This window comes from Harpia harpyja, chromosome 19 (genome assembly GCF_026419915.1).
Source record: "Harpia harpyja isolate bHarHar1 chromosome 19, bHarHar1 primary haplotype, whole genome shotgun sequence".
NCBI classification, from domain to species: Eukaryota; Metazoa; Chordata; class Aves; order Accipitriformes; family Accipitridae; genus Harpia; species Harpia harpyja.
The window spans coordinates 11,381,497-11,397,425 of NC_068958.1; the positions used below are offsets into that span (position 1 = coordinate 11,381,497).

Sequence of the window (15,929 nt, forward strand, 5' to 3'; positions counted from 1 at the left end):
CTCACTCTGTTTCTTCAGTCATCCCCATCTTAACACCTAACCAAATAGTGTCTCATTTAGTATAGAGGGCATAGCAAGCACAGGGGAGCAGGATCCATACTCAAAGGGCCTTGCTTCACTGTACTTATTTGCGATGTTTTTAGGGCATTTCAAATGTAAGGGCAAAGATACCTGTCCTTGAATTCCCAGCTCTGCTCCAGCTCTGAGTTAACAGGACCTTGTAGTGGGGACTATATTGCTACAACTGAGTTTTAGCCCCCCCCCCCCCCAAAAAAAATCTAATAACCCCACACTTTCTACTGAAGCTTTTTGAATACCACTGACGTGCATCTGTGCTGGTCCTGAGCCAGAGGCCAGGGTGACCATGGCAGTGACCAGTCCCTGGCCAGCTGCCGCAGTCTCCTCAGCACCCCTGCAGTTCAGTCTTCCCAGGTAAGAAATGTTCCCCAAGTACAACTCAACACGTCCCCTGCAAAACCACGGGAGGAAAACGCCACTCAAACACACAGAAACCCCATGGACACCAGGGAGCAGGGCAGAGGCTGTGCCTGTAGGTTGTTGCTGTACCTGCTTGGTGAATCACAGGAGAGGCCATGCCATGACAGGGGATGAAAGCTTGGCTCCATCGGCTGCTTGAGGGTCTCTGCGAATATATTCCCTTTGCTCAAGGCTTAGCAATGCAGGTGGAGAGGCTCCTCTTGCTAAAGATTTATAGGGCCATTACTGCTGTGATTAATCACCAATTCATTTGGATGCTGAGAAAAGGAAGAAAGACTGGTGTGCCCAATTAACTAAATACAGCCTGGCTCCCCACTATCGTAATGTAAGACAACCCTAGATGGGTCTTATCTGTCCTTACGTAAGTCAATTTTAAGGATACTCTAAAAGCAATACAATAATGTGAAAAATTATTAGGTTGTATTAGCTCTTTAAAATTTACTAAACATTTATGGAAAAATGCAATTTAGCTTCCCTTCAGATGGATTCTTTACATTTAACGTCCACAACATTTATTCCTTCCAGTCTAAGTTTTTCACACTGATTGGCAGTATGTTGGGCTGAATTTATTTCTGAATCAAAGCAGCTACCAGTTCCTATTACTCTTCAACAGCTCATGCACAACCTCGGCAAGAGATTGCATGCTGGCATTTTAGGCAGAGACAGCAAACTCTGGTATCTTACTATTAATTCTGCCAATTACACAGCAGGGTTACCTGGGACCAACAATGATCACAATCAGGTTCACAGCCATTAAACCACCCCCCTTTACTCACTCAAGCATACGATATTATTAGCAGGCTGACTTGCCATCAAGACAGTTTCCAGTTGATTTGGCTTGTGTTTCCACAACTGAGAATTAAAAAGCAATCCCATGGAAGATGCAGAAAGCCATGGATACTCTGTGATCAGTGGGACAATATACAGGACCACAAACACCTTTTTACAGATGGTGTGGAAAATGATATTGCTGCTTGACATCCCTTGGGAAGATATCTGCATGGCATCCTTCAAGGAAGGGCTGTCCGTATCATCAGCTCCAGGGATTGTCATGGCAAAACCCAGAGTACAGAGCGATTCAGCTTTATGTGTACCTGCAAATCTGTGTCCTGGTACTCACTGTGTGGCCCGATTGCTCGAGGAAGGAGGACACAACCCAGCACATCCTCTGATGCATGGTTCCGGCAATGCATGCCAATTGCCAAGGGCCCTGGAAGGATTTTTTTTTTTAATCATACAGTAACATACCTTATCCTGGACCGATACATTAATAATATATGTGTGACTCTTAAACTGGGTTTTGATGGGTTGAATGGTTACACTTACACCAAGAGAGCAGAGAGCGCCTGTCGTTCCACCTCCTGTCTGGGCTGGGATTAAGGATACACTCCCATTTCCAGATCCCACCAGGCTGGCTATTTAAAATCAGCATTTTCCATTCTTTCAACTAACCCCACGTATGTTGGCCGAAGGTGACGAAGCAGTGTTTGCAGTCACTGCCAGCAGAGCCTTGGGAACAGGAACTCCCAGACACTGGTCACTAACACAGTCATGTCCCAAAACAGCAGCAGCTATTTGTGAAACGGATGTGTGCCAGGAGCCTGAGAGACGCTCACACAGCATGGATGACAATGATAACACTGCCTCATGCTTTACTGCACATGGCAAAACAAGTGGGAGCAATCGAGGGGGAGCATCTCCCCCAGACCACAGGAAAGAGCCGACATGAACACACATACACGCATACTCCAGCAGCTCCTGGAGTGGGAAACATGTGCTGAGCTCCAGGCAACAAGTCCAGGCTGAGAAACAAAGAACAAATTCATTTCCAGAGTCCCTTCCGCAGAGGCAGAGCAGAGCCCCCCACGGGCCGTGGCTCCAGAGGCACTCGGAGGCAGAAGCGGGTGGGATCCCACGCGTGTGCACAGCAGAGTCCTCACACGGGGCAGGATGAGTTGGCTGGTTGCCTTTTGCAGTCAGATGTTTTGCTACAGCTAAAAGAATTTTTCTGGTTTGGGGGTTTTTTTTAATGCAGGAAGGGATTATCTGCTAACTCATCCATTTCCCACCCCAGGCCTGGAGGTCAGCTGCAAAGGGAAATTGGTGGCTGCAGCATGAGGAGAGGTGCAAAAAGCTGTATCTTGATTTTCTACCTATTTCTACATCCCTCAGGTAATTTGAATTTTCTTCTTCCCTTTCCTTCCCAGCCAAACAAGAGGAAAAGAGAAAAGCCTCTCTGGAAAACCTTGTATAAGACAAGGGCCACATCCAAGAAGACAACCCACTCCAAGCTGCTACAGCTGAGTGAATATTCTCTGCAGGCACCAGACAATATGGTCAGGGGCTGTTTCCAGCGCCCGAGCTGTGCTGAGCAGCAGCAGACTGGACAGCTAATGTACTTGCTGCCCACCCTTCTCCTCTCCCGAAGGTGACAATCCCAGCCCAGACCATAACGCAACCGGCAGACTCTCTGCTGACGTTCATCAGGTCAGGCAAGGAGTTGGAGGTCACATCCAGTACTGCTTCATAGCAAGAGCAGCAGGAACTCCCACGCATGGCTGGGGTGAACAACCAGGGTTAGCACCCAATTCAGCTATCCCAGTTTAGTCTGCTTCCCTCCAGGGTTAACCAGGTGTCCCTGTTTCTCCTGCCCTTGCTAAAGCAAATCCAGAGCTGCAGTAGCAGTTTCCCGTGGTGGGACTGAGTATAACAGTGCGAAAGGGCTGCTGATCCTCTAACGGAGCAGGCAGGGACAGGAGCTCAACTGCACCGTAAACTGCTCACTCCAATTACCCTTATGAGAGGTGAGTTCCACCAAGCCAATTCAGACAGCAATTACGGACCACGTGTGAACAAACTGGTTTCAGGGCTTCAGACAGACACACCCCAAGAGCAGGTAGAAGTGAAATGACAAATTGTCCTGTGCACTGAGCAGCCACAGCTCCCCCAGGCAGAGCACCCTGCAGGCGAGCCATGCCCCGCAGGCACTGCCCAGGCCTGTCCTCAACACACCCCGGAGAAGATGCTGCAGAGGTGCTCAGGGTGTGAGGAACCTCGCAGAGGGGACGTCCTGGCTGTGAGCGTGCTGCGTGCTGCGCGCTGGCAGCGAGCGCACACCCAGAGGTCATCCTTTATAGGCTGGTCCAACTGAGGAAGTCACAAGCTCTATTTTTAACTCTAAAGTTTAAATAATTACAATTTTTTTTTTTTTTTGCATCCTATCCTCTGCTGATCCCTTCCTCTCCCAGCAGCCAATTGAAAAATTCAACCAGTTATAAAGGGGAAGAAATTTGTTTTCCTCTTTCAGAAATGGTTAACTTCAATGACGCTATTCGAACAAAGGACTTTAAACATCAAAACTCTATTGTTCTTCCAGTCACAGCTTTTAGAGTATTTCATCTCTTTAGTCAAATGAACGCTACAAAGGAAATAATATGCTCATGTCATAAACATCACAAACTATGAGGAATATAGATCTTTGGAAAAGAGAGAAATGCATTCATTGTTTGTCATTATACTATACTATAGTCAACTGCACCAGTAAAACAGTCCATAATGTTCATTCAAACATACATCTTCCTATAGAAGTTACGCAACTGTACAATCTACCTTTCTACTTTGCACCCCTAGTTCTACAAGTGGTCAATGAGGATAGATATACAGTAGTTCTACAGAGAAATCACTGAAGTGGATACATAAGTGGGCCCTTTCGGAGTTAAGTAAGATTTTCAATAGTTCCACAATGCTACATTCATGCTACCAAGTTCACTGAATTGGGATTTTACTTTAGAAAAGAGAAAGGAAGAACAGTTTGTCTGTCTCCAGTTAAGAGCATAACCATAGGAGGTAAAAGGGTCAGAAAGGGAGAGAGTTTTGTGTCAGCATTTGAATCCTGCCACTACCATTTCCTTCTCCAAATAACACGACTTTGTGCTTTCATCGCACCTACAGCTCCAACCTCTCACAAGCACAGCTGGCGGAAGCTACCATGCTAAATAATAGATAATTGGCATAAGTTTTGTTTTCCTTTTTATATCTGGCATTTTCTTACAAAAGCTACAGACCGGTGCCTACTATCCCCTTCGCTACAAGCCTGGAAAACATGACCGAGTCAAGAGGATAGGAGTCCAGCCAGGGATGAGAGGTAGCCACCAAGCCTCCCGAGGTCAGGCCAGCTCAGCAGGGCAGCTTCCCAACAGCTCCAAAACAGAGGGGGAGGCAACAGCCCACACCTACCTATTTGGTTCAATATGTTGCTTTCAATGACTTTAAACCATCTCTCTCCACCGATTCCTCTCCTTACTTACTATATGTACATTATTTCTTCAAAAGTTTTGCTATAAAACTGCTATAAATATACAGGGTTCAGCAGCTCTAGCCAGAGGCCTGCTCCCCAAAATTACAACCACAAATATGTCACGGGGGAAGGAGTACTCTACACATCAGAACAACTAGTTCTTTTTGTAAGTATTTAAAAGAAGATTTGTACATATATTTTCCTTCACTTCACAATCAACTATTTTAGATATCAGGAAATCTGGCAACTAAGGTAATCCTTCCCTGTTACTTCTCCAGTATGTTTTACTTATAGAAGAAATAACTTGTATCATCTCCCAGAATTGTCAAGAGTGACCTAGGCAGACTGTAAGTAGTATTTATTCTCTGAACAGGAAAGTAGAAGAGGAAAAAAAACCTTCCCAAAACAAAAAGCAACCCCCCGACCTAAACAAACAAAAAGTAAGTATATTCCAAAATATCCTCAAATATCAAGTACAAATCTGGGTTCTTAAACCACGGCTGCTCTGACAAAGCTCTGGGTTTACTCTGTCCTACACAGGAAGGAATGTGAGCAGCTCAGACCGATAAACAGGTCTTTTTAGCATTGGAAAAGAGGTGGTTTATGCACAAACAACTGGCAATCAAGTGAGCATAGGGAAGATTCAAACTCATGCTACAAACTCGTGCTGTACTCCTCCAGAAGCATTTCTTCCAAATGCCTCAGTGAACAGTCTCCTTGGAGGGTTTCTGATGGTCATGTAACTGCGCTGCCCCACACAGCAGACTAGAAAGAGAACTCATCTCTCAACACATAGCAAAACACTGGCATGAACAAGTAATTACCATGGCTATTAATTTCTAATTCATTTTTATACCATAGTGAACCTGACAGATTTCTCAGCCAGGTACCATATTTCTAACCTAAAGTATTTCAGCAAAACTAAAGTCCCATAGTTTTGCAAGCAGCAAAATAGAAAGTAACAAAGTTGTGTCTAATTGGAGGAGAAATATACATTCGTGAGAGCACATACAATTAGTGCAACACAGCTACTCTGAAAGTAACGAACCAAACTGGATTAATCAATGCAGCAGACATGCAGGGTCTGCTAAGTTATGTTAAAACCATATTTGCTGGTGATTAAATATGTCTACAGAAGATATATTACCATTTTGAATATATTTTCAAGCAGACCAAAAATACCTCATCTATTGGTTACTGGTGTGTTATTTTTAACTAATTAAATATTGGGAGGGATTTTACCCCTCTCGCTATAAAAATTGCACTTATTTGCTATTAAACAAAACAAAACAAAAAGTTAGATTTCAATTCTATATTCCAGTATATATTCACATCGAAACTGGATTGTCTGATCTAAGCTTGCAGGAGTAGGTGTAGCAGTCCTTGCTCTCCAAGATCCCCAGCACAGAAGGTCCCATCAGTACAAACCCCTCCTTCCTCTGTGCTCTGGTCACTTCTTCATTGTAGTGCATGGGTAATTGATTTTATTTTTTGTTAAGAAAACCTGAGCTTCAAAAGTCTTTAAAAGGACCTGGAATCAAATCTGGCCCATTCTGACCCAAAACAGCTCAGTTCTGCAAGGAACTCCATCCTGTCCTTGTTTCACACAGCTCCTCCTGAGACACCACGGCTCTGACCTGAGGCGAGTGAGGTGTCAAACCCTTTCCCTCCAGTCTCTCTTGACCCAGGAGACTTTCCTCCCGACACTCTTCCGAGGGCTCCTTCTTCCCTCCCTTTAGCACTGCTGCCTCCTATAGGGCTGTGAAGGGCTCCCTGTGCCAATAAAAAAGTCTCTCTGCAGTAAGCATGACTTCTTGGACACTGGTGATCAAATTCCTCTTGCAAAGTCTTCTCCAGCTCATAAAATATCATCGTAATCCAATAGTTTAGAGTGCTGGCGGGTCTTCCAGAGGCGGTAAAGGCGGAAGTCAAAGTAAGTCTCAATCATTTGCTTACCTAGGAAAAGTGAAATGAAGCACAGGGGTTACGCCCTGCAGCACACGGGAGACATGCGAGAGGCCACAGCAGCAAAAAGACCCCAACCCACTTACAGGCAGGGGCACAGAAGAACCTGTCCATATGCCTCATTTGGAAAATACCGACATTCAGCCAGGGCACATGAAGGTGCTCATGAGAAGCAAATGTCTTTTTAGATATCCTCAGACCATGAAAGGCTCCTTGTAATCCCCTGGCAGGGTTTGTCCATGGGGGCAGGAACTGAGCACAAAGTCTGTCTCCAGACTTCAACCTCTTTGCACTGACTGCAGAAGGGGGGGCCGAGAGCTGTAGTGTATCAGGCAACAGCTCCAACAGCCTGCACAAGGCAACCTGGCACGGGGACTTCAGAAAATTACAAATCAAGAGTAAACTCATTGTAAAGATTTGTGGAAAACATTAAAAATAATTAACATTGAAAATTAAATTTTATTTTATTTTTTAAATTAACATTAACAGGCTGTCTCTGTCCTGCAGAGCTGTCTCTTCTCACAGCAACGAGCTCAACAGGACACACTAATGCAAGTTCTGCACCACTGGCACCTCCGATTGAAGGTTGGGGGGTTGTCTCACAAGGTGGTCACAGACTGAAAGCCAGGCACAGGGCTGGCGCTGGAGGCAGTGAGTGCATTTGAAAACACAAGAGCAAATAACCCTGGAGTCTGAGCCAGGGCTCAAGGAAGGGATTTTTCACTTTTGAGGCCTGATTAAGATTAGTTTCAGATGACTTTGCAAAGGATTAGAGAGGGTACACTATTAGCACATCCCAGATTGATCAAGGGGATAAATTCAGACATATTCTTCAGCCCAGCCTCCTGAAAGATCAACTGCTTAAATGCATGTGCACAGAACCCACTGCCTTGCCTGCCAAGCTGCATATAAACCCAGGAATTTCCCTGCAAGTTGCTTCTTGGCATACATGTAGAGCACGTTTCGCTGTGGGATCTGTGCAAGCACCGTATAAAGCTGAGTCCAAACCTTGACAGGACATGCACAGAGAACTCTGCACAGCTCGAATGTGCTCAACTCCCGTACATTCCTATGACAGTAAGTGGGAATTAAGAATAACCCATGAGTGCTGATGCCAGCTGTGAGCAGCAGAGGAAGCATCCACAGTGCTTATAGCCTAATGCTGCATGTTTTTATCTTCCAAGAGAACAAAGTACCAAGAACTACAGCAAAGATAAAATAACAAGGGCAAATTCAGAATATGTCGCTCATGAAACTGCACCCATAACTATTTACATTGACCAAAGAACAGGAAAAATTCTATAGCCCCTTGAATTATCTTGAGCTACCGGCAAAAAAAAAAAAAAAAAAAAAAAAAAAAAAAAAAAAAAAGCAAAGCAGACTGAGATGTAGAATGGCTCTAATAGGCTAGATCCCAGTCACTTGTTGATGACACAACTCACTTGGTACCAGTGGTTTGAGTCCTGGAGATGAGACCCCTGCATGCTCGGTTACAGAGAAGGTTCTGCTCCTATGTGCATTTCTCCCACAGACTTCACATACCCTAGTAATATGATGAATCTCCTAAACTCAGCCTGGAAAGCTGCCTGCTATTTAGGCTACTTGGCCACTGCCAGTAGCCTGGGCAAGGGCTCCCTGCAGCTTCAGGGACAACAAACGGGATAGATGAAATGTGAACATGGAGGAATTGCAAAGGGAAAACCAGGTTCAGCCACTACCTACACAAGGTGGTTACAAGCAAAATGAAGACACTGACAGGAATTAAGGAAGCTCAAAATTGCTTTTTCAGGAAGATGCCCACTAAAGGAGGCAGGCTCATTAGGAAGGTGTGTGTCTTTGTACAGAAAATAAATTACCTTGAGCTGATAGTTCAAGTGGAGACTCAAAGGCAACCCTATAAGGATTCATTAAGTTTTTCAGATTCTGAAATAGCTGAAAGGAAAACATATCGAGAGTTAGCATCTGAAAACAAAGATGAACTCCAGGGCACCCAGAATTGCCCATCCTTGTTCCCTAACTCTAGAAAACCTTCCACTCGTGTCCTTTAAAACATCTAGCTCATCAGTAAATAAATAAAGTGCTTTGAATGACTGTTCTCTTCAAAAGCTTCAATATTTGTCCTGCATGTCACTTATCACTCCTCCCCAGCCCTCTGGGGAAGGCACAATCCATACGGTGGTTTGCCCATTCACAGCCATGTGACAGGATGGCGGCACGTTCCCACACAGCAGAAGAGGAAAGTTTAGACTTCACAGTGTGACTATTGTCTCCCTGGGCTTGGTGCTACTCCGAAGACATTCCCAGAGAGGCAACCCAGGAAGCTCTTACCTTCTCCCCATTGGGGTTTCCAAGAACATAGCAGCCCATGATGTGAATGATATTTGGTTCAGGATTGACTTTACTCATTAGCCGGCTTAACCTCTTCCAGAAGCTGGAAGAAACAGGAAAAAACAGAATATGTAATTTAAAAAAAAAAAAAAAAAAAAAAATCTATCTCCTCATATGCATGAGTAATCATAAAGATGTGTGTGCACACTGCTCAGAAGGGGCCTGAGGCTTGTAGCCTGAGGAGGAAGCTGCTCAGGAAGAGCCACTGGTTCTTAGACAAGGAAGAGCAGGGGCAGAGCAAGGGCCTGAGAAGCAGGTCCAAGTCATGTAATAGAGAAGGAGGAGCGGCCCATCGAGCCAAGGAAGCTCTAAGATGAAGAGAAGGGAGCAAAGTCCACCAGGAGTGCTTTTAGACTGACAGTTTTACTAAGCATCCTCTTGTAGCAGTTCCCTCCAATTTCCTCTCTCATTTCTATCAACAATTGCACTTTCTAAATGTGAGTGTTATCAGTGCACTGGTTCATTTCCAGGGCACGAGAACAGCTGGAGAGGTTGTTCTTCTACATAGCTAGAGAGACAACACCAAACCAGGCTGGTTTATGTTAGCTAGTGCTTGGTGCTGCTCACCAGTCAGACCCACTTTACATTTTGTGACTACTAACTAGGCACGCTGTGCCTAAGGGACATGAAATACAACCACCTCCCCTGTGCAGTGGGTTAGAGTAGACTTCTGGTGGGCCCTAAAGCCCAGCAGTTCCTCTGTGGGGTCTGCAATCAGACTGCAGCCTAAGCTTTTCTCAGGACTGCCTCTCAGGGGCATACAGGTTGGATGGAGACATTCACTTCCAAGCATCCAAGTTTTCAGCTGTGTGTTCACAGCTTTCTGAAGGCCCCTGAATTACCAGTTCTGGACCAGCTATGCCTGGAATGTGTTCAGAAGCGTGTACGCACACATGTGCTGAAGAATTTTATTGACAGTGTTTGTGCCAGAGCACGAGAGTGCTGAACAGATGTTGATTTTAATACTCAGTTCTCATGCCAACAAAAAGTTGTGTAGGAACAGGTTGGTATACATCCTCTCCCCCACAACGAAGCACTGTTAGCCAAGTAAGTTTGAGCCAGCACAAGCAATCAGGCAGCAAAACAGCCAAACTTAACTCTCTGCAAGGAGAAGCAAAATTGCCTCAGCAACCCCAGCTGACAGGCTGGCATGCTAGTGAAAATCCTCCTCAGTAACGTGCTGGACTTTGAGCAGGCTTTGCAGAGGCAAATTCCATTTCTCCATGCAATCAGGAGGGCAGTTACCGGAGACAGCTGTGGTGGGAACAGTTTGGATTTCTGCCACTAGTCGCCTGCTTCGAAATGCTATCTCAGCCACTTCTGAGCAACAGAGGCACGAGGTGTGTGTTCTGGTTTCTGGTCAGCAAAGCCTTTGTTAGGAGAGGAAGTATCTTTTTCCCTCTTTTGACAGTCTCTAGTCCAAACAGACACTAACAGCAGATAAAAGCATAAATCTTCTGGTGACCTGTCCCAGAGCTGCACCAGCCCAGGGACAAGCTCGGCTCTGTCATCTTTGCAACTCCCCCTGAAGGAGCTGTAAGCTGCTATTAGGTCCCCCCCTCAGCCTCCGCTTCCCCTGACCAAGCCACGCCAACTCCCTTCATCTCTCCTGCTAGGCCATGTGCTATAAACATTGAGCAAACCAAGCAGAAAAATGTTATGCAAGTCCAGAACATAACGCAGCCACTCACAGGATCATATCTTCCTCCTTCTCCACTTTGGCGAAAGTGGCAACTTTGTTCTTTAACAAGTACAAGTGACCAGGACCTCCCTGCAAGAGAGAGACAGACAGGTGCAAACCACTTTGCACAGGCCCTAAAGAAACAAACCCTGGACACGGTTCTTGTCCTGCACAGCGATACCCAGAAGTGCCACAAGGGAGCAGAGCAGACACGCCAGGCTGGTGTGGCTGCTACAACCTCCATGGCAGACACAGCAGGCACTTGCTCAGGAAATACTCACATATGGGGAGTCTGTTGGGAGTTGGATTCTCCGTTTTTTACTGTTACATGCCCACCTCACTCTAGAAAGGCACAATAATAGACAAAAATCTTCATTGTGGGTGGCTGGAGAGTAATAGCGAAGACAAGAAAGTCCCTTTCATTTGGGGATACTAAGGGACTTGCCGCGGTAGGCAGACGAGAAGCTGAGCAAAGCAGGGATGAGCAGGCAAGATGTCACTATAGAAGAACTGGACTTTGGCAGTAGCAGGCATAAAAAGATTGAGCACAACATCAGCAAAATTAAGAGTCGCAATCTCCAGGTCAGTGTGCTGCAAACCCTCCTATTTTGCAGCATTAGGCATGTGGGAGGGAGTTCAAGTTAGGTTACTTTCCTAACTTCTCATTTCAAGGTTCCTTGCACAGCTGCTGGGGAAGTCCAAAGCTGACCACCCTGAGGATCAAGAGACTCGGGAAAGAAATCCCCGGCAAGCCCCAGATCCAGCAGGGCCTGAATATGTCCCACCCACAGCTCTGCACGGCTGTACCCTGACCCCTCTGCCATGTAGGCTGGCCTCCAGCTCCGAGCTGTGCCATCTGCCGGTCTGATCCACAACATGCACCACTGACACTGTCATACTGAAGCTGTACAAAACCTGTAACCATCACATTGCAAATGCTTGTTTCTCTGGAATCCTCCTTATGAGATCTGCGCTAACGCTGGTTTGCCTGGGTTTCCTTGAAAGCAGCTGAGAAGCAGCCCAGCTCTGGACTTGGCCACAGTAAATCAGATTTTATTTCCTGCTGTCACAGCAACTTGAGGCTGCTCAGTGTCTGAGGAAATGAGAAGTGAAAGCTGTATACATGCAGTTACTTTAACAGAACTTGACTTTGGAATATTGGTTCCTCTATGTAATTTTCCCTGTAGAAAAAGGCAAATTTGTAACAAACCACCCAAGTGCTTAACAACTTTCATGTACCTGGCAAAATATCAGCATCTTCCAGATTTTGCAGCCTTTCCGATAAATGTTAAGCTTCTTCTCTATTTCTTCTGCAAAAAACATGTTGGAAAAGATGAACCATGGAGGAAGTTAAAAATGAATCTTACTTCTTCTCACTTTAGTCCTGAAGGCAGGAGGCTGAGCTGTGAGAGGTGCTCAGCACCTATGTTCCCACTGATACCAAAGCAAACTTTTTGCTTTCATGCCATGGAAAGCAGAAAACCCCAGCATATCACAGGGCAGAGAAGGTACGGTGCAGCACCAGACACTGCTCTATAGTGACCACAGCACTATACCAGACCCTGCCATCCTGACCCTCTGTTAATGCTCCTACTCACCTACAAGGATACAATGAATAGGTATCTTTGCTGCTCTGCGCCTCAGCTTCCCTTTCATAAACTGGGAGCCTGGCATAGAAAATGGGCCACAGAAGTGAAGTTTTATTACTGCAGCACATCCAACAGCAGCTGACTGTCTGTGAGGTGTCACTGGGGTGATAAAAACACCTTTATGAGTGGCAGCTGAGGCACAGGGCAGTGGAGTGACTTTAACATATTGATTAGCTAATTTGCAATGGGCAGGAGTTAAGAAAAGGAAGTAACACTCACGTACCTAGGATGTCATCAAAGGTGGCATGTTCATGGTCCTGGAAACCGAGAGAGAAGACATATCAAGGTTCGCTGTCACTACACCAGCTCCCACGACATTATTATAGTCTCTAATATTGCACACAATCCCATTTCCAGGGAAATGGATGCTCTAAGAGCACAATTATACCAACTGATGACTTCTAGTCACATCACAGCAATTACCACCCTAAAACACGTCTCAGCAGCAAAGAAGCTGAAGACTGAATGGTCCATGAAGACCAAGTCCATCCAAAGGCTTGAAGATGAATCCTGCAGACAAGTCCAAAGCACATACCATCCATCAGATGTAGTCACATCACCGATGTGTGTTTGGCTCTTGGCCCATGTTTTATAGCCACTCTCTGGCTTTACATGTGTCCAAGCTGGCTAACAAACAGCCACGTTCCCAACACATCTGCCTCTAGCATAGCAGGGTCATCAGGACAACCGTACAGCTCTCAAAGGAAGAGAGAGGCAGCAAAGCTAAACCCTGCAGCATCGCTGCCTGCTGCACATGGAGACCGAGTTTTCTGGGCTGTCAGTCCCACTCTTCCCTTTCAAATTAAGTGAATATAAAGTGATTAGGAAAAAACAGACCCATGATTCCTTGCTGGTGTTTCAGGCAGGACTCCTAGTGAAAAATCAAGGTTAAATTAATGACTGACAGGGATGTGTCATTGTACATAGGGTGATGGGGCTCACAGTCCACTGCAGAGCTCTGAGGTACTGCTCATCCTGTCTAAGGATGAGCCCTAAGACTGGCAACACACAGCTCTGCTTGTGTGCTCAGGCCTGCCCTGCCTTCCCTTGTTAATCTTCCCATGCTGTGTGGCTGGGCCTGCATAGTCTGGCAGCCCACATGTGCAATTTTTACTCCACCTTATTCTTCCACCTAGACCTGAGCCCCCACAAAGCTACCCCAGACCCCAAATCTGCGTTCAGCACACCCCCAGCCATTTCCTGATAGCTTTTCAGAATCATCGTAACAGAAACTAGGGATAGAGACAAAAAAAAAAAAAAAAAAGAATAATTCTCTGTATGAAGCCTGCTCCCACACATCCAGACATAGCAGAAGTGATATACTTACATAGAGAATGGGGATGATAGAGGGATCGTCCCTGCGGATAATTGTCGGGACGTACTCTGCTTTGGGCACCTTGGAAGAAATGAGCTGGAAGGGGAAAAAAGAAGTGCAACAGCATGAGGAGGAGCCAGTAGAGTCTGGACAGAAGCGCAAAGGCCATGGTAACAGTGGCCTGTTCAGTCGCTCTCAGGTGTTACTCAAACTAGCAGCTAATCCAGGCTATCTGCATCCCTGTGAAGGTCCTCCAAGTTTTTGGTCCACTACAGAGCACCCCCAGGCCTGCCAAGTACCCCCATATGTCACAGTCTCCTCGACCCCCAACAGCTGAGCACACAGCTCTGCCTAAAAGGCAGGACTGAGTCCGAGATAACAGTTTGTAAAGGGGAGACCAGTGCGTGCAGAGGATGAAGCAGCTTGTGCGTCACCATAAACGGCTGTATCCCAGTAGAGATCACTTCTGTACAGCCTTCCTCTGTGCGAGGGTCTGTGCTTCCGGCTGTAGAGGATTGTTCAAGCTGGCACACGAAGCTGGCTGGTGGTGGGACAGCTGCATGCCCAAACAGGAACCAGCCAAGGGATGACATGGCATCAGGCAGAGGTAGGCACACAGCTGTAGGATGTCAGGCAGATGCAGGTTGCCTGGCAACTCTGGCTGAAGCTTCAGCTGGCTCCATCAGCATGACAGCCAGAGAGGATAGGCCTGCCACCAGCACAAGCCAAAAGGCTATGGGAACATGGGCAATTTGACTGTGCTGTGATTTCAGGCACCTCTGTTCATCGCTGTGAGAGTGGAGCAGGCAGCAGTGCTGGTAGTCTTGTAAGTGCAGCCTGGGTTCCAGCTTGGGCTGGCTTCAAAGCCCTCCCTCCTAGCAGGCAGCACATCACTGCTTTGGCCACAAGGGAGTTAATGTAAAGTTTCTGAAGAGGCACAATATACAGAGTCCAGGGATGGACACTCATCACATACACCACCTGAGGAGACACAGTGGAGGTGTCAAGGGCTGAACAAACCCAAGTGTTGGGTTCCAATTGTTTGGGTCTCACCTGGTCACTTTGCCCTGAGGGCTGAGTCTGCACAGACAGCCTGGGAACACATACAACACCAGACTGTCTCCATGTCCTTCACTCTTCCCAAGTCTTAGCAGGACCCATTCAAACACAGTACTGCTGTGCTGGACTGGCAATGCTGCCCCTAGAACAAGCTGGAAGCTTGAGACCCCATTTTGCCTGAGTACTTGTGCATATGGCCAAAGAAGGGATGTGTCAGAACCTGGTCCTGTCTGCCAAACCCCACAGAGCAGAGCAGGGGGAAGCCTAGCAACAAGGAATGACAAAAGAGCAGAAAGCATCTCAAAGGATGACATACAGCTCCAAAGCAAATCAGGCAAGTAATAACAGGAGGGAGGGACTGCTGGGACTGGGGACTCAGGTCTCTTGTTGTCAGAGTTATCGAGACTCAGGCTAACTCGATTCAGTGTTAGTGACAGTGCTGCTCTGATTTGGGGATGGACTACAGGTCCTTCCACTTCTAGTTTTCTTTCAGCACATTATCCCCACCAGTAACAAATGCTGAATACCATGTCATGTCTTGGCTGATCTCTGAGTGACCCTCATACACACCTGAAGAGTTGCCTATACAAAAGACTTGCCTCTTCCCATGAAGATCCTAAACTGAGCAGCTCTGAAAGGACAGACAGAGCCTGAGTAGATAGGGGTAGCTGAGTTGGAAACCCTCACCATTATTTTTGGTGGAATAAAGTCTTCTCCGTCACATGCCATGGCTTCAAGTTCCTTTTCTGCTTCCCAGTTCAAGTCAAAGTCACCATCCAAAGCCCCACAGGAATCCTGAAGGTCATGGCCTGCCAGAACACAGTGTGCATTACAAAGGCAGAACAGCTTGCCTTCCCCACTCGATCTTGTCTGGCAGCTACTTCACAAGAGGTACCACAAGCCGTGAGACTTGTGCCCTCCTTTCTTCCACAGAGTGACAGACACCACACTTTGGGGCCGGTGTCTCTAAACAGACAAATACTTAATGAATGAAGAGTGCACACACAGAGCCTGATACCACATATCACATCACTTTTCATCACTCTCACAGTCACCAAGTTTAGCTTTCTAATGCTA

The 15,929-nt window shown here is 46.4% G+C and overlaps 1 protein-coding gene across 7 annotated transcripts in view; it reads right to left on the minus strand.

Annotated features, from left to right (window-relative positions):
• Positions 1-3,843: 3,843 nt before the first annotated feature.
• NSMF (NMDA receptor synaptonuclear signaling and neuronal migration factor) overlaps positions 3,844-15,929 on the minus strand; it is a 47,987-nt gene continuing 35,901 nt past the window's right edge. For all 7 annotated transcript variants that reach the window (XM_052814860.1, XM_052814855.1, XM_052814852.1 and 4 more), the window contains 8 exons: positions 15,540-15,661; positions 13,806-13,889; positions 12,702-12,735; positions 12,069-12,139; positions 10,840-10,919; positions 9,089-9,191; positions 8,617-8,692; positions 3,844-6,751 (listed from right to left, as the gene is read on the minus strand). In XM_052814860.1, the coding sequence (XP_052670820.1) occupies positions 6,654-6,751; positions 8,617-8,692; positions 9,089-9,191; positions 10,840-10,919; positions 12,069-12,139; positions 12,702-12,735; positions 13,806-13,889; positions 15,540-15,661 (668 nt within the window). In that variant the 3' untranslated portion in view covers positions 3,844-6,653. The remainder of the gene's footprint in view (positions 6,752-8,616; positions 8,693-9,088; positions 9,192-10,839; positions 10,920-12,068; positions 12,140-12,701; positions 12,736-13,805; positions 13,890-15,539; positions 15,662-15,929) is intronic.